At 35.9% G+C, this 22,130-nt stretch overlaps 2 protein-coding genes and 2 long non-coding RNA genes across 4 annotated transcripts; 2 read left to right on the forward strand and 2 right to left on the reverse strand.

The window, feature by feature from the left end:
* Positions 1-148: 148 nt before the first annotated feature.
* LOC149009501 (protein RGF1 INDUCIBLE TRANSCRIPTION FACTOR 1-like) lies at positions 149-1,561 on the reverse strand. Its single transcript, XM_089162818.1, has 4 exons — positions 1,459-1,561; positions 1,118-1,363; positions 877-1,017; positions 149-779 (listed from the first exon to the last, which is right to left on the reverse strand). The coding sequence occupies exons 1-4, from the start codon at positions 1,459-1,461 to the stop codon at positions 420-422; spliced, it is 750 nt and encodes a 249-aa protein (XP_089018944.1). The 5' UTR covers positions 1,462-1,561; the 3' UTR covers positions 149-419.
* Positions 1,562-6,383: 4,822 nt separating this feature from the next.
* Positions 6,384-11,177, reverse strand: LOC149009502 (uncharacterized). Its single transcript, XR_016174761.1, has 3 exons — positions 10,765-11,177; positions 9,362-9,436; positions 6,384-7,205 (listed from the first exon to the last, which is right to left on the reverse strand). It is a non-coding gene; the product is annotated as an uncharacterized LOC149009502 (long non-coding RNA).
* A 227-nt stretch (positions 11,178-11,404) lies between these two features.
* Positions 11,405-13,624, forward strand: CRR6 (chlororespiratory reduction 6). The gene is made up of 4 exons (XM_089162224.1): positions 11,405-11,655; positions 11,780-11,902; positions 12,003-12,208; positions 12,285-13,624. Exons 1-4 carry the CDS (start codon positions 11,451-11,453, stop codon positions 12,486-12,488), a joined length of 738 nt encoding a protein of 245 aa, XP_089018350.1. The 5' UTR covers positions 11,405-11,450; the 3' UTR covers positions 12,489-13,624.
* A 2,710-nt stretch (positions 13,625-16,334) lies between these two features.
* Positions 16,335-16,946, forward strand: LOC149009504 (uncharacterized). The gene is made up of 3 exons (XR_016174461.1): positions 16,335-16,591; positions 16,674-16,726; positions 16,856-16,946. It is a non-coding gene; the product is annotated as an uncharacterized LOC149009504 (long non-coding RNA).
* The last annotated feature ends 5,184 nt before the right edge of the window (positions 16,947-22,130 follow it).

Here is a 22,130-nt window from a genome sequence, read left to right on the forward strand (position 1 = left end):
CTAAAACCAGAACCAGAGGGCTGATAAGAAAACTCAAAGAGGTTCACAGTTTATTAGGAAGACAGGGCAGGCTTCCATGTCACGACTTGAATTTCTTTAAAAATCAAAGTAAGAAATCCTTCGAAAAATGTAAAAACGATAATCTCGGAATTAGGAACCACGTGAAGCCATTAAGACAAAGCACCCCCGACCGAGTGATTAAGCTAATTAAATTACAGACCAAAACCTTACAAAAGTGAGAGAATTAAAGATGGAAGTTTGAAGTTTGAACTTGGAACTTGGAACTTGGAGCTTGGAACTTGGAATTGGAAGAAGAAAGTAAAGCGATTGAATTAAGTTAAGCTAGCTAGAACACAATATATAACTACTACTAAAAGTACTTATAAATTCTAATTAGTAGCAGAACTACAATAAGTTGGTTAACAAAGTGGAGATCTATGAGGTCTCCCTTTTCTTCTACTCATCATGCTTGTGGCCATGTCTTCATCTGATGAAACAACTCTAGTTGCTAACCTCCCACACACGTACAATCCACTCCTCTTCTTTCTAACAAACTCGGTGCACACCATGCTTATGCTCTGATCAGACCCTGAAGATCCTGATGATGAACTCATATGCTCATCACTGTCCACCACTGTTGAATTGGGAGTTTCATCATTCGTGATCATCTCCTCATCTCCTGTGTCTTGAGGTATCAGGAAGTCTGGACTGAGTTGTAATGTTTTGCAACTTCTCAAGTAAGGTGAGAGGTCCTTCATCTGCTTCAGTATGTACTCCACCTGATGGTCATCATCATCCATCACATATGATCACAAAATTAGTACAACGCAACAATTATACATACATTAAATTATCTTCAAAATGCTTATTAATTACCTTGCACCCAAGAGAGCAGTGAATGTAAGGTTCCTGGAGGCTTCTATCACATGAAGTGCAGTAGTTTCCAGAGCCCTTAAACTGTCTACTCTGAGGTCTTTTCTTGATGAATACCACTTTGGCACTGTTGATGGTGTAGGCCTGTAAGGGAAAATTTTGCAAAGTCAGTCAAAATTCAGTGAGAGACAACATATAGGATGGAGAGAAGTGAATTGTGCGCGGTCGTTTCTTAAGCACTAACTTGAACATTAGAGCAGTCTATCAGCTTCTCGAGGTCTTCCAATCGAACAACGTCGTGATATACATATCGACGAATCTGAACAAGGCGATGAAACCTGTGTGATGGTAAACAATGAGGGCAAATACTGGTACAACAATCCAAACAGAAGATGTTCTTCTCATTCTTCTTTGATGTCTCATGTGTCGAACAACCCACAAAGAACTTCTGTGCATAAAGAGCTTCCAACCACGCAGGCTTCTGAAATCCCTACAGACATGACAACCAAGAATGGATTGAATTGAAACCCTGCAGGTCATAACAGAATTGGAGATGAAAATTAAAAACCAAAACGAGAAACCCACCATGATCACATGACACAGTGATGAAGATGATGTAGCTGCTAGCAGATAGAGAGATGACCCAAGAGAGCTAGCTCTCTCTACTTGGTCTTGGCTATTAACTAAGAACTAGTAGAGTTGCAAGAGAGAGGAATTAGGTATGGAGATGTAAGTGTATTTATGGTTTGTCACAAGAGAAGCTGTGGTATATATTTATTCCTGGGTGAGATACACAACATTTTGTCAAGAAAGGACCTGTTGTAAGGAGAGAAACAATAAAGAAAGGCCAGTGACTAAGATATGAGGAGAACGTGGGCGCTGTTTCCGTGTCTCCCATTCCCTACCCTTTAAACTATTCTTCTTATCTCCTAAACTCTGGTTCAAGAGCTTTCTCCTTAGCTTTCTTTATAATTTCATTTGAAATTAAGCACTTAATTTCCTTAGGATACCTTTTTAATCCTTCCTTCTACTTTGCTTTGGATCCAATGGATGATCAAGAGAAACCAAATAAAATAAAAATGAACATTTAAAGAAGGGGGAAACTCTTGAGGTGGACCATTTATGATCTAAAGATTGAAAAATCCTTAGGTGGTGGAACCCATGGGAGAATGGGACCATGATCACAGGATGCAAGCCACTAATCACTGGTTGCTGCAAAAGCAAGCAAAAACATGTACGAGGAAGCCCGGTTTTGGGATGTCAACCATGGCAACATTAGCTCAACCACTCTACTTGCTATTATATCGACTTAAAAATGGTGTCAAATAGTAAGAAATTAAACTAGCAATGGCCAAAGAGGAAGGGGAAAAAAACAAAATTAATGACTAATTAAACAGGTACATCTTCATTTCTTTGGGTTTAATAATGCTTTAATTTATTAAGCTCGTGATGTGATGCTAGTCTCCTGGAGGCCTTGGGGAAATACCCATAAGCTGTAACCAAGAGCTAATCTCGAGAGTTTAACTAAACTTAATAGGTTAAAGTAAAAAAGGAGACTAAAATTGATTTACCAAGATACGCTTTGTTTCTTTTCATATATGCATTGTATAAGTACCTTAGTCATCTCTAGAAACTTCAATTTGTGTGATTGCTTTTGATTTCATTAATCTATGGGCTTTCAGCTTTGCTATGATAGTGTATTTTTCATTTAGAGAAATATTTCATGATCTGGAGAGTTCTTGGTAACTCTGATATACCCGATATATGGTTACTAGAAGTGGAAATTAGTGAGTGTAATTAATAAATTAAACTGAAACTCTCTTTGGTATGAATGTCAAGTTATAGAACATATTCACCAATATACCTATTACAAAAAATTGTCATCAATGTGTATGGATATCTGAAGGTGTTGAACAAACAAGTGAAGTGAAAACTAGCAAATTCATTTGAATGTAAAAAAATGGAAACTAAATTTGATAAAAATTGTTTTAACAGTACATGTCTCAATTTGTTTCCCCCAACCCCAATACACCCTTTCACCCAATTTAGGTAAATTAATTAGCTTCCTTCTTCTAAAAAGTAAGCATTGGTTCCTTAATATTTGGGGCACTAAGAACCACAGACAAAACAAAATATGGTGAGTTCATAAGGGAAAATTGAGGGTCTAGAGGACACTAGGAAGGTGGTGGGCAGAATGCTAGTTAGGCCATGCATGGCCTCATCTCCAACAGCTAAATGCCAGAGTCTGCTTAGAAATCTACACCTTTGGATCATATGATTAAGCCATGATTTCAGGCATGTATTCATCAGAACACGCCTAGATGAGCTAAATAGTATCATTCTCAAAACCTTATAACAGCTCCCCAAGATCTACCCCTGAGTAAGTACAAAACACCTTGCTTGGAATTCCCAAAATAATCACAAATTTTGATTCACCTGATCTGGTTTGCCAGGTGCACAAAATTAGCTAGTATACGAAATAAGCAAATCAAGAGAATCTATTAATCTTTGTTTTACTTACCATAATCGAGGTTTTTCTGTAATCTTTAGGGTGATGAATAGAGTTGAGGAATTAAACAAATTAGCAATGAACTTAGTAAAATTAATCTCTTGGATCTAACTGATTGACTACCCATATTTAATGCATCAATTTACATAGAACCGATAGGAATTGAAGTGAACCCAATCAAAGAGACTCAAATTTGCTCAAACCCATAAATCAGTAACAGTGAATGGAGTGCAAAATCAAGTCAAATCTTTCATCTCTATCTACTACTAAGGGTTATGGGACCACGAGTGAAACAAACACTCCCCACCCTCCTCTCAAGCCCCTCCTATTTTCTAAGGCATTGTGGTCCTAAAGAACAAAAATTTGGAGCCACTTAAAAGATAGGCTTTACAAACTCATTGCTTCATTGGCTGCTAATTGAGCCCTTAGACTTTAAGACACTCCGACATCTCTCATCCATTTGTATGGCTACTTAGACCAACAAATTACGGATCCAAACCTTTCAACTATTGGATTGCAGTTTTTGGGCAGAGCCCAGAACACCAGAAGCTTTGATTCTAAAAATTCAAATAAATTCAAGAAATAAAGTCATACATAGGAAAAAATAATTTGGGGTGTTCTGTGGAGGACCACAAATTCACAACAACTACTTGACCGGTGCATTTCCAGTATTTTTTGAAGAGAACACAGAAAACAATACAATACAATACAATACAGGCTTAAATAGAAGCAATTCACTTATGGTACCAAACCTATTTTGTTTCATCCAGTACTGTACAAAGAAACAATGTATCTGTGATTCTGTAGAAGTAGTCAATCCATTGAGATTTCCCATTTGATGATCAGGGTATCTGATCATCGTGAATCGTGTGTTTTGTACGTATGCACGTGATAAAGAAAATTACATGGGAGAGCAAGAGGAGATGTGCACATGAAAGGGTGACTTTTTCTCTCTTTCTTTCTTTTTTTCTCTTTTCCCCTCCTTGGTAGGAAAGCTAAACCATATTATAGTGAATCTCATGTGCTACTGAAGGAATTGAGGTTTTGAGTCTCAATTCGGTCTAAAGTTGGTTACTTCGTGAGATAGAATTCTGGGTTCAGCTCAAAACCGCTTTCATTATGGTTTGTTGATTTGTTAAGCTTCTGGTTTGGTATTGTGGTCAAGAGGACAAAAGATCCACACTGCACAAGGGAAGGAAAAGGGATAATCAAAACCCAACAAGGAGGATCCGTGTGGATCGAAAGTGGAAGCACACGAGTCTGAAGAACCCAATTATTACAGAGATCCACTTTGCTGTGTCAGAAGTTTCGACTAAGCTTCACATGATATTCGATTTGTTTAGCATTTTAAACGAATGAGGCCATGTGTTTGGCTTTTGGACTGTTTATCAGATTAGATTTGTTCCCACTTGAACACAGAAATTTTGTTTATAACCACCCAGCTTTGAACTGGGTCTGAATTGGCCCCAAGGCTGTGTGTGTTCTCCGGTTTCAACCTGGCCAAGGCTTTGTTTTAGTTCATCAACTATCAATCGATGTGTAAAATCCAATCCAGAAAATTACCTGGGTTGATCAGAAGAGGAAAATAAATCTGCAACTTCACCACATGAGAGTCCGACTAACAAGGGCAACTTGATCAGTTGAATTTGCATTGAGATCAACCTGAAGTTGCATGTCACCTGCAATTTATTGGGCTCAGCTGACATAATACCGTAATAATCTGAGACTCTTGTTCAATTTAGGTTCAATGGAAATAGAACTTGAGTCAACCAAATTGGTCATTCACTCTTCCTTTAATTTTTTAAACACATTTGACCACCCAAAAGAAATTCTTTAAGTGCAACTCTGCTGGGACCTTTCATTTTACCAACAGCAGAACCTGACAACTTTCATAATTCCATAGAATGGTAACCACCGTCACTTCTTTTCTCTTTTGGGTAAAAATGGTAACTCCCTTTACACTCCACCAATAATTAAATTTTCAAAGGGAATGTGTTTAACCAAAAAAAAATGGGACTACTCCCATTACTCTAGTATATAGATGCTAGGCTAGCTTAGCATGTAATAGGTTCAAATGTTTGATCCAACTTGTTTTCATCAAGTATCTAATATTTGGTATCAAAGCTGACTAATTTGAGTAAAGTGAAAACTACCAAGAAAAGACTATCTTCCTTCAAAGTGTGAGATGTCGAAAACGTGATGGCATTTCATTTGCATAATGGAGACCACTCAAGTGTATCGATGATAAATTGGGCCAACTTAATATTGGAAAGGATAAAGAACTTAACTCAACTATGGTTCCATCAGCTATGAAGCTTTTAACGCGATGAATCAAAGGAAAAAGGAATCATAAAATGGAACCAACATTGTGTAAAGATTCTGGGAAGAAAATATAATGAAGGATTCTCGTAATTTCTATTGTAGTTCATCAGACCACAGGATGTGACCAAGCCTGGAACTTCCTCCAGTCAGGTAGCTATTTCTCCAGCTGCAAATCAGCCATTCAACAAAAAAAAAAAAAAACTAGTTTCACATAGATCACTTTGATTAAAAAAAAAGTTTCACATGGATCATAAAACAACCAAACCTAACCGTCCTTTTTCAGTTTATTAAACACAGAGAACAGTTCTCAAGAAATGGTTCCCCCACGCCCACCCCCCAAAGCCAAAGAAAACTGTACATTCCAGCTTCAAAACGAGGCACATGGATTGGGGTGTGCCCACCATAAGCTGGCTCTAACTTGGATTTCTCAAAGCCAAAGTTCAATCAGCCTGGTTGCACCCAGTTGGATATATTCTATCACCAGTCGGGTGCTAATGCATCACCATCGCATAAACCTGAAATTGGATTAGATTTATCAGATTTCAGAGTGACCAGGAATAAAATGGTCCACTCTCCTTGTGGTGTGACCCAAGCCATTGGCTGCTCTTATCTTTTGTTTGTCTCATTTTTTTTTCTAAAAGAAAATTCTATTCATTCCTAGCTAGAATGACCTCTTATGTGGAATACGGTTTGAGAGGGGGCCAATGGACGTGCCACCTCACATCCCATACTTCAATATTTGAATATAACCCAAGAAGGGGAAGAGAAGAATAGTGTACTTGACATAATGACATAGCATATATTAATGGAACGTAAGACACATAAAAGAGTATCACCAGGTTTGCTTAGTGGAACAATAGCATCATTTGAACCACACGTATACTGTTCTTAACCAACTCAAATTGTTGGATGGATTGGTTACCCTAAGAAAAACTAGAAACACTGAATTCTCTGTTATCTCAATTGAATCACCCTGCATACATGAGTATCCCCTTTTTTGCCCATCAACAACAGTCCACTTGACTCTATTGCATTATCTTGCCACACTATGGTCAGCATGTCTGCTTGGGATAAAACCTCATTTAAAGTGCAGGGCAAGACCTAATTTTTTTACCAAATGTTGTCAGCTGGACACCTACCACCACACATATAAGTGGAACCGCCTGGACCTATAGTGGGATCTCCTACAAAATTTGAATATCCAATACGCAAGAGCACCGTCCAAGAACTTCTATGCATCCATGACACTTGGATTCTTAACTTTACCCCTGCTAGTCTTTTGTGTCAATGACGTTTGAGATTGATTTCATTCTGCATAATACATCACATACATAAAAGGCAAGCTCAGCAAGCTGATCTAAGTGTTATCCACTCCTTGAAGAGATTACATCCTGGAAGCCTTAGCCTTTCCTTTTTCTCTTTGAGTAGATTATCTCACATAGAGAATAAGCTTGGTGCATTGGTATTTGTACAATCTTTGGACAACATTTAGGTGCTCCACCTGAAAGAGATATGGGTGTGAAGAATACAGTACAGGAAAATTTGAGTCTAGAAAATGTAAAGAAAAGAAAGAAAGAGACAAGCTCATCTGCAGGGTCAGATACCAAAAAGGAATGAAATGGCATATGCCAGAAACATAGCTTCTACAAAAATACCGTCACTCTGCAAGATTACAACAGAATTCAAAAACCTAATTGAAGCAAGAGTGAATAATAACACCAATTGCAATAAGCTTAAGGCTCTTTTTGGTATCAATTCTCATTCTCTATTATAAGGTTTTTTCATTATTTTAAGTTGTTTGGCATCTATTATCAGTTTTATTTTTATTTAAAATAATAGAAAATCTTCCAAAATCCATAATGAACTTTTGTCAATTATGAATTTGGTAAATTTCATCTCTTCATTTATGCGTTTCTTAAATTTCTTACCAAAAAAGTTTACTTAAAATTTTTGGTTAAGATGGGGTAAATAGTCAATACACTGTTTTTATAAAATCATACTTTTTCTCTCTTTATCACTTGCTCACTATTATTTACTAATAATTTTTTATTTTGACACCAAACTTATTTTTCATTCCATAATTTAATTTTGACAAAATTCACCAAACCATTTTTCATTCTTGACCAACAATGAATTCTTGTACTTATTTATTTTAAATATGCATAATAGAGAATGAGAATTGATACCAAAAAGAGCCTAAGCTATCCATCGGAATTAAAGTCTCAAGGCAACCAAAAGAATATAACACCACTGAAGATTTGAGCATTCAGGCCAAACAGGCAGCATAAGGAGTGGCTGAAGCACAAAAAAGACCAATACAATAACACAAGGGGATAGTATCAGAAACAACACATTTGAGAGGACTTGTTGAGAGTAGCAGAAGTTAAAAGATTGTCTGACATAGAATGGGATGGTCGACCAAATGCTGAGAACCAATGGATGCATCAGTGAGGACTATTTGGCACATGAGAGGCTGAAAACTACCACCTGCATCTTTGTGGCAAAGTAAAAATTAATGCTCATCAATCATCCAGCCAAAAACACAGCAGAATGGCAGAAAAAAAAATTATTCACCAAAAAAAAAAAAAAAAGACTGGCTACGGATTAATCAAGCTGTCTGAGTAATAAAAGACCCAACAAGAAAAAGAAAGAATGAACAGAGAGTCCACAAGAAGAAATCTGCATACTTTTCATGTAATTGCTTGATTTACAGACCACATACAAAAGTGCAGCAAGTTATGAGATTCCTGAACCAAATAAAGCAATTATATTGCATTATTTTGAATAGCATTGCATCATCTCATATACATAATCTTTCCTATCCCTCTCCCTGACACTAATCATCCAAGAAGAAAAAAATGAAGCCATAATTACTTTATCCAAGATGGTTAACCACATTTAAAATAGTGTGAGTCTGCATGAAATCCCCAAGGGGGACCACAGAGTGATACATATGTGACTGTACTAATGACTACATCCCAAGCAGATTACTAGAATAATCAAATTTAGTCAACTCCTAGAATGGGAGATCCCCTCTGTGGGACCCCTTGAAAAGTTGGTTTCATCACATATGAGTGCCCTGTTAGGGCCCTATGATGATGACACGTGGAGAAAAGAGAGTCGGGGGAGTCACCATAACTAACATGTGGTGGGTTATAAACAGAGGGGAATTGAGAGGAAAGGATATGATATCAGATGTTTTATGTAAGGTTTGGGTAGCCTTTGGCTGAGGGCACCATATGTGTAGGGAGTAACTAGCACCATCGTAACCAGTATTATTTGTTTTTGTGTTTGTTCTTGTTATTCCAGTAATCAAAACTTAGTATTTTTCGTATCCAACTTGCAGGTTTCTAACATGCCCCTTCGATTAATTTGCCCTTCAAAGAATCATGTAAGGTCTCCCCCACAGATACTAATAATTCACATGATTGAAGTGTCCATAGAATAAACATTTCGAGCCACAATTTGATAATTAGAAACAAAACATGAGGTTGGCAAGTAAGATCCCAATTCATAGGACCATAATCAGGAATCATCAGTATCACTCTGCATAGGTAACCACATAAAATTGTGACAGAAAACACAACAATCACAAAGAGAGAAGAATTAATTCTGAATTTGGCATATACAAATCAGGGAGAGCAGAAAAATGCTTACTGATAGAAGGAAATTGCCAGAAATAATGCAGCACCAGCATTAACAGCATCAACTGAACCTGATGAAAAGGGAAGCCTAGAAACATCTACCATATTAGTGCAAATATAAATAAATCATAAATGTTAATATTTATTCCAGTTGCAATTTTATTTTTTTTTTGAACTGAAAATTGATAAAACATTTGTAAACAACAGAACCTAAACATCTCAACTTTCAGGAGTCTGAGGCAGAAAAGCACTTAGACAGGTCATATGATATAGTCATGCTAGTAATGACCTAAGATGACAACATACAATAAACAAAGGACAGGATATAATACAAGCACATTCATAAATGAAAAAGAAAATTAAGAAGAAGAAAGAATAAACATAAATCAACATGAAATGCCCAAAACTCACATAATACAAGCTTCACTATAAGAATAAATGGTAGGTCGATCGGATGTCAACCACGGGCAATTGGATTAAATCCTACATTGGGAGATCAGATTCATTCTGATAATGTGCAATGTAAAACTCCATATCAAGCCCAGATGGCAAACTTAAATCATCTTTAAATAGGAAAATACAGATAAGCAACAGTCAAGTGAAATTTCAAAAAATTCATATACATATCTTTTAATCAATATTATCAAATAAATCAATGCCTAGTTGAAGTCATTATTAACATCCTCGTCTTCATTCAGATCCTCCTCATCTTCTAATTCTCCTTCATTTGACAACTCTTCAACAAAAGCCCACCCTCACTACCACTTGTATAGCAGATATTAGCTCCACTGGGTGATGCTTGAGTCTGTCTTGGTTAATTGTGGTTCTTAACTAATATAAATGCCCCAGATGTTCTGTCAACCACTCCCCAATCATTTCCATGATGGACAAGATCTTCATTTTATTGACTTGTCATCTGCTCATCACTCCAATAGTCCAATCTAGCTCCTCAAGTTACAGTAGAACAGAATTCCTGCTCTACTAATGCATTTTTTTTATCACTGCTGCAAGATGGCGATTAGATTGAACATAAAGTCTCTCAAGCATTGGTGTTCCTGTTTATTCCTCTTTATAATGTGAATTTACATTCTTAGCCAATAGGAGGTTATCCATGTATGTCTTTAAGTCATTCTTCCACAAATTAAACAACTAAACAAACTAAAACTGAAACTAAATTTTATACAATCGATGTATTTGATAATTACAAACTCGAATGCGTTTGAAGTGCACTTGCAATCAAAAGAGAATCAACAAAGACCTAGTATACACATTGCAAACTTGGAAAACTTGGGGGCAGAACTTCCCCAAATTACTGTAAATAAATAATAAAAATGGATTAAATACACATCCATATATCATAAAACAATTAAAGAGTATATATGCTTTTAACTTTTCAAATTTTTTCAAAGTACTTACCAGGATTCATGAGTTTCTGTTGGATACTCGCCATTGGCTTGAAAAAATTACCCTAAGCAACTCATAATATTTCAGCTTCGCATCTGATCCGGTCTTTTAAGAGTTCCATCAGACTCCTGGCAACGGTATCCCTAAAAGCATCTTTTATGATCTGCCGAAGTTTATTTGGTTACCTCATACTGCACTCAAAATACTTACCACACCAAGATTGAGGAGAAATGCAACAAAGAAATCACCGTATTTTCACAACTCATGTGAAGTACTCGAAAAACATAATTTAAATCACAAATGACAAACAGAAAAAACAAATACTGAATATCCACAAAAGAAACAGAGCAGAAAAGAACATATGGAGAACTGGTTAACAGAGAAGCATATGAAGACGAAGCAGAAACAAAGTGGAGTTAAGGAGCAACACCTGAACCGCTGAACTGAACAGCGCCAAAACCTAACTGATATTAGGAAATTGAAATGGTTTATCTGAATAAGCCGGCAACAGACAGGAACCGGTTCAACTGATTCGACCGGTCCGATACCGATTTTTTAATTCGCCGAAAACCAAATCATGTGGTCTTGACGTCCTGTGGACGATAAGAAACTGAATTCAGGGCCAGTAATAACTGCCAGACCGAGATATACAGAACACTAAAGACTAAGAGATAAAGAAGCTTCTTAGCATTTCTCCCATGGCTGCAGCCTCGACCTTCCTTCCTCTTCTTTCTTCGTTGAAACAGAACTTCCCCTCGCTCAATCCATGTTCTTCCTGCAAACCTATTTCGATTTCAATCACTTCTCTTCCATTTTCTCAATTGGGTCGACGGCAGGAAGTTGTGGTTTCCGTTTCATTCAATCCATCTGGGAATTTCGACTTGTCCCTCCATGATGAAGAGGGTAGGGTAGTTCAACTTCGTTTTTGACAGTTTCTTTTTCTGTGATGTCAATTAATAAAATAAAATTCACAAGAAAATTTGTTCAATTTGGAACGAAACTAAATTTGAAGAACTTTGATGGACAGATACCCCTGAACTTCCACCTCCAATTCCCCCAACAAAAGGGCGGCTGGAGATCGTTATCGACAATGATATCATTCGACGCCTTGACTTATCACCAGTTCATGGAATTGTTTCACTCTCATCAGGTAAGTGAAGTAAGCTTTCCTCACTTCCATTTTCTTGACTACCTGTGAGTGCTCCAAAATTTTCTGAATACAATGATCTGCCTCCGCACAACCCTTACAGAGCCAAAAGTACTTCTTGAACGAACAGTCGGTTTTACCATAAATTATGCAAGAGAAGATCCTCATGATATTCGAGAATTGTCTGAAATTCCAGATATAAGATTGTGGTTCCTGAGGCTTGACGCTGCCTATCCATGGCTACCTGTTGTACTGGACTGGCGTGCTGGAGAGCTTGCTCGTTATGCTGCTATGCTGGTTCCTCACCAGGTATTAGTTTCAAATTAAAGAGAAAGAGGCGGAGAGGATGACTTCAGCTCTAACTTGTTTACTTTTGTTTGGACAGATAAGCATGAAAATGGGTATTGTGTTCAATCCAGAAGCCTTGGAATTGTTTGTGATGAAGAAAGTATTTCTAGTGTACTCTTGGTTGAAGCAAAATAAAATTTCAAAACCCAAGTTGAAGACGACTGACATGGCTAGAATGCTTGGTTTTGGAATAGGAGAAGAACTTTTTGATTTGGTAGAAACACATCCTATACCATTATAAAAAGCTAGACTTTATGCCTAACTTTCATCACCTCTGAAAGGGAAGATTTGGATTCACACCCTGAAGGGACTGCCTGCAGAGCAGGTGGAAACAAGATCTTATTGAAGGAGGAAGAGAGTTCTAGTCTTGCAAGAGAACATGGATTTCTGTTTGACAACGAATGCATGTAAAGCCTTCAGCTGATCTTTGGTTAGGAAGCTATGGAACCTAACAGAACAGAAAATTCAATTGCAACTTGCATTCTGTTGAAGAACAGGTAGCTTTCCATAATGTCTCTTTTCTCTTTATTTGGTACCCATTACACTAAATACTTAATGCTAAGCTGGTTAAACTTATCCCCATTCATTAATGAAGTGATTAGGCAAACTATATACTCTTATGCCGCATTTGACTTCACCATTCTATTGGAAAGTGAGGTTTTAGGAACTTGTTTCTTGCACATTAATAGTTATGCACGAAATCTAGTATAATTAATCAATAATTTATGCATAAATAATGATAAACAAACATAATATTCCTACTGATCAACACATACAATTTAGGCTAGTTTTTCTTGTGAAAAAATGTGAGATCAGATGTCTGTGGGCATATTATTCATCACTTCTTCAGATAGCTCTGTGCTCGCATTACCTATATGATGCTGCAAAGCTGATAATGTCTTAGGAAGCTAAGAGATCAAATAGTACAATCAAAGTTCCAAATGTCGCCCAAATGTCGGGTGTTGGTGGCTGTTGACACCACCGACACAGCGACATTTCGCCTACATTTGGCAATGGGTCGGTGAGAAAATGACCTCAGTTTTGAGGAGTATTTAGGGTCATTTTTGTTTGAATTTTAGTATGTAGCCTAATTTGAGGCCAACAAACACACTATGAGCGTTATTTTAGCTTAAAATATCACCTAAGTCAATGTTCCTGATCGACACATGATTGGCTGTATGTGGGAAAGCTGGAAGTTTGCAAACCTCACTAATATAAACATGCAAAGAAAACACAAGTATACAATGAGTGAAGAGAAGTATTAAAGTTTACAACTCATTAACAAGATACAATATTACTAAAGAAGTACAACAATGTAGACAAGTACATGGAGTTATCCTATTGAGTATGGCTCATGCTTCACATTTTGTCCTTGACAAACACGGGGTCCCTAGGTGCAGAGAAATCTTATGGGAAGTTTTGGAGAAGAGAAAGAAAATGTCAAAATATATTAAAAATAGGCTGAAAATTAGACTGAAAGGTCAAAAAATCGAAGGTTGGCGATATATCATCAACTTTCGGGAAATCTCATATTGCTTGCAAGTGTTGAGTCGGACACCATCGACATATCACCGATATAATGTACCATGAGTACAATATAGATTTTTTAGCCACATGCATGGCATAAAAGATCAGATCTCACAGTAGGTGTATTATTTGTAGCCAAACTATATAGTTGATGAATTAAGAAAAGACGCACGGGCCAATACCTAGATAGAGGTTTGGGTAAAGTACTCATGTCATCAAAGTATAATCATTTTGGGTGGGATTAAAGAGGTTTTCCATGTTGTGATAACATAAAACTTGTTATCTATACCTATACAATGCAAAAGGATAAGTAAAACATCTTTTGTTTTATAGGTGAGCTCTTATTATTGTGGTAAAGCCAATTTAGATGATTGTCATTTGTCAAATTTCCACTTAATAATAAAGTAGGAAAGCGTCCAACCTTTTTATAACTTAATCATCCCTTTTAAGTGTAATCAAAAAGGGTGAATGAAGGGAACAGAACAGTACTACTAAGCAAAGCCGTATAAGAACAATTAAATTAACTAATGTAAGTGGGCATGCCATAAAAAATATAGAATTGTCCCTCATAGCCCAACCCCTCCTGGAATCCAGCCATCAATCCATGTAGACAGGCAGACACAATACAACACAACAGCATTAATGTATTAATGTAATGGCCCAAACAACTAGTTATGGACCCTAATTTCACCATTGTATCTTTGTCTGCACACAGCACACGTGTCCCCATGAATCCAGATTGTATTATTTGTGAATCATTGATTTGCAATGCTTTGGGCTCCTGCTTAATTAGTTTATTTGAACTTAATTAGAATAACTAGTTTTAATTAATCATAGAACTTGGAATTTGAGCTCTCATCTCACATTGTGCTTGTTTACTAAAAAAAGACCGGAACCCAACCGAAACGGTAAATTTTGAGTTGTGACTTGTCGCCACTCGCCATCACCAAAGATTATATAGAATGATTTCAAAAATCATACCAAACTAATTTCGGCGATATATGTTCATCGGACGGTCAGATGTTCCTGTTGTTCTACATTTTACGATCACATTCGCCAAGTTGTCGGGTGGGCGACGTGTGATCGGACGGCCAAAAATGCACGCCTGCCTAAGTGGATGATGGGTTGTCGTCGCTTGGATTGGTCCGACATCGGCTTGGGTTAATGATTCACTGCACAACAAAGCACGGACAAAGCTAGGCGTGAAGATGTGGATGCTCACATATTAATTATCATGCATTTTATACTAGCCAAAATAGAAAATTAAGAAATTATAACCATCTTTTGATTTACGCTTACCTTATGCTATTTTTTAAGAGTTGTCATTTTGATCTTTTTCTTCACTTATCTCAAGTACTACATGATGACAAAGCAAACATCATTCATTAAGAATTAAAGTTAAATATAGAGAAAACCACTGTTGGCACAAGGTGTGAATATATACATCTAATATTAATGAATGCAATTTGACCATCTGATATACGTATGATAACTAAGCTATGGGCAAGCGTAGGTAGGATTCCTTGAAAGAGGGCAAGCCTAGAATCCAAACTTGCACACATAAGTTTACATTTATTGAGTAAAATATCTAGCATATGTCCAGCAAAAACAGAGATTTACCACCAATGTATAGTTGAACAAAATCCACATCGACTTCGATGAAGAAAAGCACGAATTATGCCTTGAATGCCTTTACGACCCTGAGTTATCCAATTAATCAATCAAACCCGTTATAAGGTTAAAATAATGGCAGCCACCCCCTATCATCATCAGAAAATCATAGAACGTTGGGTGATAATGTAAGTAAGTTACGTGTTTCAAAAAGACAAAAATAGCCTTGAACGAAATATGCTCGACTCATTTCTTCATCTCCTTCTACCGCGTACGATTTATTACTCTCCCAATCATAAATTTTCACATAGTTTGTGAGGTACGGTTCATAGAACCTAATTGGGACTTACAATACTAGCAAAAAGGACTTAATGATAAATTGGAGAATGGTCAATTTTTTTTTCAGTGGGTGGGATTGAAATTTTCCGTTTTCCAATTGAATCACACAAATGGAAATTTTCTTTTCTTTCAGGCAAAATCAACCAATTATTATTATTATTATTATTATTATTATTATTATTATTATTATTATTATTATTATTATTATTATTATTATTATTATTATTATTATTATTATTATTATTATTATTATTATATTATTATTATTATTATTATTATTATTATTATTATTTTTTTTTTTTTTTTTTTTTTTTTTTTATTTTTTTTGTGTGTGGGGTAGAAAGAGGAATTAAGTTAATGTGGTTTTTTCAGCGTTCTCTCCAACTGCAAAAGTCCAAGAACACAATCCCATTGCAACAAAACCAATCCGACAGATCCACCGTGGTTTGAACACTTTGCGGCCCCTCCAGAAATCTTAACGGGGATCAAAAGTCCATGAAAGAGGGACAAAGTTTCATAAGAGACAAGTTGCTGTACGTTAATATACCAAACCATTTTGAACTTTTTATGCTAGTTGTTCTTTCTCAATCTCATATATTTTCTTCTTTTGTGTTTTCGAAATGAAAAAGAGGGACTATATATCTGTTATGCCCATCACCAAATTGGGTCTTCCTGGTCATACGTTTCTCAGTTTCAACTACTAAGAGTGATAGAGCGAAACAAAGGATACCCATCTCATTTTGGGAACTATCGTTCTTCCCCTACTTCTCCTTCCTTCCTTCGGTTAATCCTTGACCATAAGCTTTTCTCAAATGAGGCCTGCTTTACTAGTCTCTATCATGCTCTTTCTTCTTGTAGAGGCTCAGGGTAAGTACTTCATCTCTCTTGAAAATTAGAATTAGGGTTTTTCTTTCAACAAGTCCGCTTAATTTCTGTGTGTGGAATTCAGGTATTCGACTACTGCAACAAGAGGTTTCATTAGCCGATCATCATAAGTTCCATGTAAGTGCATGATTTGTTTTCTTTTGTTGTAATCAATCATTCATATGAGCGCTTTTTTGGGTTCTCTGAAATGGGTTTTCTCCCTTCTTCTTGTTCTGATATTAATATCAAAAGGGTATGGTGATGCAGGAAGAAAAAGACAGTAATTTGATGAAAGAAAGTGGCGGTGTTGGTGATAGGGTTGGAAAGGCGGCGGCTGCTGTTATTTGCAAAGATGGGCACTGTTCAGGTACCATGAAGAAGAAAGGTTTTTCTCGGGTAGCCAAGGAAGTCCACCACGTCCGGCCAGTGTTCCATGAAGATTACTATGGTCCAAGAAGTCACAAACCTAGGCACCACTAAATCTCTCTTTTGGCTTCTTCATCTTAGTTAATTTTGACTGATCGTAGACACTTAATGTAGTTGATGACATCTGACATGCGAAAACTGGGTTTTAAAAGAAATATAAACCCTATAGCCATGTAATCAAGAAAGCAGTTTTTCCAATCTTTTTTCTCCCAATATTAATATTACAAGGTTTCTTGTTGAATGTATAAATGGACAGCTTGACACGATATGTTAAAAATTTGAAGTAAACCCACATGATATATGGTATATAAAGAGATAAAGATGCAGTTAAAGATGCAGTTCTGCTCCATATCTGTTGTTGCAGGGATAAGTACAAAGCATATACTGTGAATTATCTAGCTCTTCAACTTCATTATCTCTCAAGTCCTAAGGTGGGTACCATGGGTTGCTTAATTTTAAGTAAATTAAAACATATAAATCCTTCGTTTTTATGAGATTCTAAATGATCCAGTTTTGAAGGGTACAAAGACCACTGGAACGCCCAAAATCAAACCCGCATCAAGCCAGGCACCACACTAGAAACTGTGTGAGAAGCAACATTCCAGAAGAATATGAGTGATAGATTCTCGACCACTTCTGCTATTTTCTGAATCACCAACAATAGTTCATTGATGAAGAGCAAAAATAGCAGCCAATCTGGAAGCACAACTTTGCTAGATAAAGAGTTGAATTTTCAGAAAGGTGTTTGCATGATCATATGCATTTCTAGACTTCATCAAGGACTACGTACGTCCCAGGAACGTAGGTTTGAAGATTGAGTGGAGTTGGATTTCCTCATTTGTCTAGGGGGGCAGTTGGAGTTGGAGTGATAATAGGCATTCTCAACTGGGTAGGTAGACTGCAGATTTATAAAATAGTCATTCAAGCTTTGCTGAGGAAAGTCTAGTACTTCTAATCTCTATAGCTTGCATGAGATAAAAGCTTTGGCTTTCCACTCTTCAATACCTTGATACCATCTATATTTTCTTCAATTTTCATGTTCACGAGTCAGCAGTTCAAAACATATCATCCCAATCTCCTTTAAGAGAATTTTCCCCCCCCCCCTTAGGAAGCATGTCTAATGAATATGATGTATAAGAAGTGTAAGTCATCACCATTTGAACCCAATGATTAAGTGAAATATAATTTATCATAAGCTTTCTTTAGTGAACCAAACCTGCTATTACTCTCCTGTATCTTGCTGCGAATGACAACTTGAGTGGTCGTGAACTAATAAAACCAGAATAGAGTATGGGTTTTAAAGAAAGCAGGGGAAAAGCGGATATTAGAAGTTGGGAACAACGCTGGAAATGCTGCAGTTTTTTAGGACTTAGGTCTCTGGGTCTTGTAAATACAATATTCCATCATTTTGGTCTGGTTGACTTAATAAACCCTTAAGGGTACTTAGACCTTAAAGCCTACTAGACTAAACTAACGTATATGTATTCAATGTGAGATAGAGCTGGAAATGGTTTTGCTGGAGCATTGTTTAATGAATTCTCTACAAGAAGCTCTAGGGTTATACTTCTTTGAAAAAGCATTTATCCTGCACAAAACGGGGCCGGTGATCTCGACCGTCTAATATCAAAATTTCAACCGTTGTCGTTTTCAAAAGATCTCGATTAACATGAACAATCAAGATTTGATTTCAAAATTTTTACATCAAACGGTCGAGATACTTTGTTGGACAATCTTGCACATTAAATGTTCGGGACAAAAGCAAGGTCCTTCTCCTCAAGCATTGTCCAAATTAGTGTTCCATTAATTTTTTTATAAAAAACTATTTTTTTTTTGATCAAAATTTTTTTTTTTTAAAAAAAATTTAAATTTTCCTTTGTTTTTTCTTCTCTTTTATCAAATTGTGTTAAAGCTTGAAAAACAAACACACCATCTCAAAAGGCAAAGACGAATGTGTAAGGATTTCCGATTAGAATGTAATCCAATTTCTTAATCCACATCGAGTAGGGGCTGTTATTTTAGTCAAACTTTTAAAAAAAAATTCAAAACATGTAAAATATTTTTACATTTTAAATAATATTTATTATGGATGTCATTACCCATTCTTCAATTATCTCTTACCTCGGTTTGTTCCTCTCTTACTTCTTTTCCTTCTTCTTCTTCTTTCTTTTTATCTTTTTGTTTTTTTTTTTGTTTTTTTGTTTTTTTTTTCTTTTGTTTTTTTTTGTTTTTTTTTCTTTTTTTTGTTTTTCTTTTTTCTTTTTTTTTTTCTTTTTTTCTTTTTTTTTTTTTTTTCTTTTTTTTTTTTTTTTTTCTTTTTTTTTTTTTTTGTTGTTTTTTTTTTTTGTTTTTTTTTTTTTTTTTTTTTTTTTTTTTTTTTCTTTTTTTTTTTTTTTTTTTTTTTTTTTTTTTTTTTTTGTTTTTTTTTCTCTTTTGTTTTTTTTCTTTCCTTTTTTTGTTTGTTGTTTGTTTTGTGTTTTTTTTTCTTTTTTTTTTTTTTTCTCTCGTTTTTGGTTTTTCTTTTTCTTTTTCTGTCTTTTTGGTTTTGTTCGCTTTCTTTTTTTTTTTTTTTTTTTTTTTTTCTTTGTTCTTTCTGTTCTTCTCTCTTTTTTCTTTGTGCTTTTTTTTTTTTTTTTTCTTCTTTTTTTGCTTTTTTTTTGGCTCCGTCCCTTCTTTCTTCTTTGTTTTTTTTTTGTTTTTTTCTTTTCTCTCTCTTGTTGTTTATCTTTTTTCTTTTTCTTTATTTTTTTTATTGCTTTCTATATTCTTTTTTTTTTGTTTTTTTGTGTGTTTTCTCTTATTCTTTGTGGGTTTTCTGTTCTTTTCTCTTTTTGTTGGGCTTGTTTTTCGGTGTCCTTGTTGTCGGCTTCTTTTTTCTGGGGTTTTTTTTTCTTTTTTGTGTGTCTCGCTTATTGTTTGCTTTTGTTTTTCTTGGCTACTTGTTTTTCTATCGTTTTGATTTTCTCCTTTGTTCTTCTGTTACCTGCTTGGGTTTCTTTTCTTTTTTTATTTGGATGCCTTGCCTGGTCGTTTCTTTTTTCTTGTCATCCATTGGACTGTTCTTCATTGTGTTTTCTTGTTTGTTTGTTCTCGTTTTTTTTTTTCACCGCTGTTTTGCTTCTCGTTTTTGCGTTGGGTTTTGGGCCTTCCCCTCTTGCCTTCGGTTTTTTTTTGTGTTTGTGTCCTGTTGTTTTTGCTCTTTGTTTTCGTTGTTTGCTTTGTTGTTTTTGTTTGTGCTTTTGTCTTGTTGCTTTTTCTCTCGCTTTTGTTTTTTCCTCCGTTGTGCTTTGTTTTGTTTTTCCTGGTTTGTCATTTATTTGTCTCTTTGCTCCTTGTTTCGCTCATTTGTGATCGGGGGTTGTTTTCTCCCTTTCTTGGCTTTGTGGCTTTTCTCATCTTTTTTTGGATGTCGCTTTGTTCTTTGCTCCCTTTCCCTTTATTTGTTGTATTCTCCTTTTTGCTTTTCCTTGGTTTTTTTGTTGTTTTTCCATGAGGGGGTCTTTTGATTTTGCATTATCACTATCTCATTAGATCCTCTGCTGTTTGGTTGTTCTTTTTTCTTGGTTTTCTCTGGTTCTATCTCTTTCGTTTGTTGCTCTTGTTGATTCCGGCTCTTCGTTGTTCCATGTTTCTGAGTCTCGTTCTGGTTCTGCTTCTTCTTGGCATTTTTTCCTCTTTCTATGCGGGTTCGTCTTTCTCTTTTTGTTTGGTGTTTTCCTTTTTTTTGTTGTTTTCCGTCTTTTTTTGTTGTTTTCTTTGCTTCCTTCCTTTTTGCTTGCTTTTTTGTGTGTCTCTGTTTGGTCTTGTTTTCTTGTGTTCTTTTCTTTTGCTTTTGTCTGTTGTTTTGGCTGTTCTCTTGTGGTGTGCATCCCTTGATATCTTTTGCGTTGTTTTGCTCGTCTTGGTTTTTTTTGGCTCCTCTGTGTTTTTCTGTTCTTGCTTTTCCTGGGTTTGTTTGGCTTGTTATCGGCTTTGTTCTCCTTGTGGTTTTCTTGCTTTCCTTTTTTTGTCTTTTTGGTTGGTCTTTTTAGTGTTTTGTGTTTTTTCTCCTCTTGGGGTTTCGCGTTTTTTTGGTTGTTCTTGGGCTGTTTGTCTTGTTTGTTTGGCTTTGCTGTTTTGTTCATCATCCTTATTGGTATTTTGGTTTTATCTAGTATCTCCTTGTCCTGGTTGTTGTCTCTTGTTCTTTGCCCGGTTTTCTTGGTCTGTCCTTCTTGTGTTGGGGCTTTGTTCTTTGTTCCTCGGTGTGCTTTTCTTTGTTTCGTTTTTTTTCTCCTCGCCCTTGTTTCTTTTTCTTTTGTTTTGCTGTTTTTTTTGTGTGGTTCCTTCTGTTTTGTGCGGTTTTTCTTCTCTCTTCTCCTGCTTTTTTTTCGTTGTTCTTTTTTTTTGGTTGTCTGTCCCTCTCTCATCTTCTACTGGGTTTCCTTTTTGGTTTTTGCTCTTGGGTTCTCTTCCTTTTCAAATTCTTCTTCACTCTTGATCTTCAATGAAATGGTGAAATATATGTTCATTGAATTCGTTCAAGTGATAACTTGACAGGTTTATTTATTGAGGCGTTGCCTACTTCAAATGTTGAGAAGTTTGTATATGATAATGGAATGTACGTATTCAAAGATACTCAATGATGTTATCATCGGGGGAGTAAAATACGTGCTGCACTCTTTTCCCTTAACCAGGTTTTGTCCCAGGTTTTCCTGGTAGGTTTTTAATGAGGCACTACCAATACGTATTATTTAGATATGTATACTCTTTTTCCTTCACTAAGATTTTTTCCCACGGGGTTTTTCTTAGTAAGGTTTTAACGAGGTACATTATCTATTGATGGACATCCAAGGGGGAGTGTTATAAATAATATTTATTATGGATGTCTATTACCCCAAAGAGATTGTACTTCCAATTGAAGATCTCAATTACCTCAGGATGCAATATTGGTGAAGATCACAACCATCTCATTACACAATATTGGCAGTCAATATTTCCATTCTATGCACCTTCTATCTTGGGCGGCAATCTATCTTTCCATATCAAGAATATCTTTATTGTGTGCAAGAATCATATATTGTATTTTTAATCATTACATATTAAAATAAATTTTATACAAATTTGTATTTCCTTTTGA

The sequence above is a fragment of the Hakea prostrata genome, chromosome 7 (assembly GCF_041222555.1).
Source record: "Hakea prostrata isolate BN-2017 chromosome 7, UWA_Hpros_2, whole genome shotgun sequence".
Classification (NCBI taxonomy): domain Eukaryota; kingdom Viridiplantae; phylum Streptophyta; class Magnoliopsida; order Proteales; family Proteaceae; genus Hakea; species Hakea prostrata.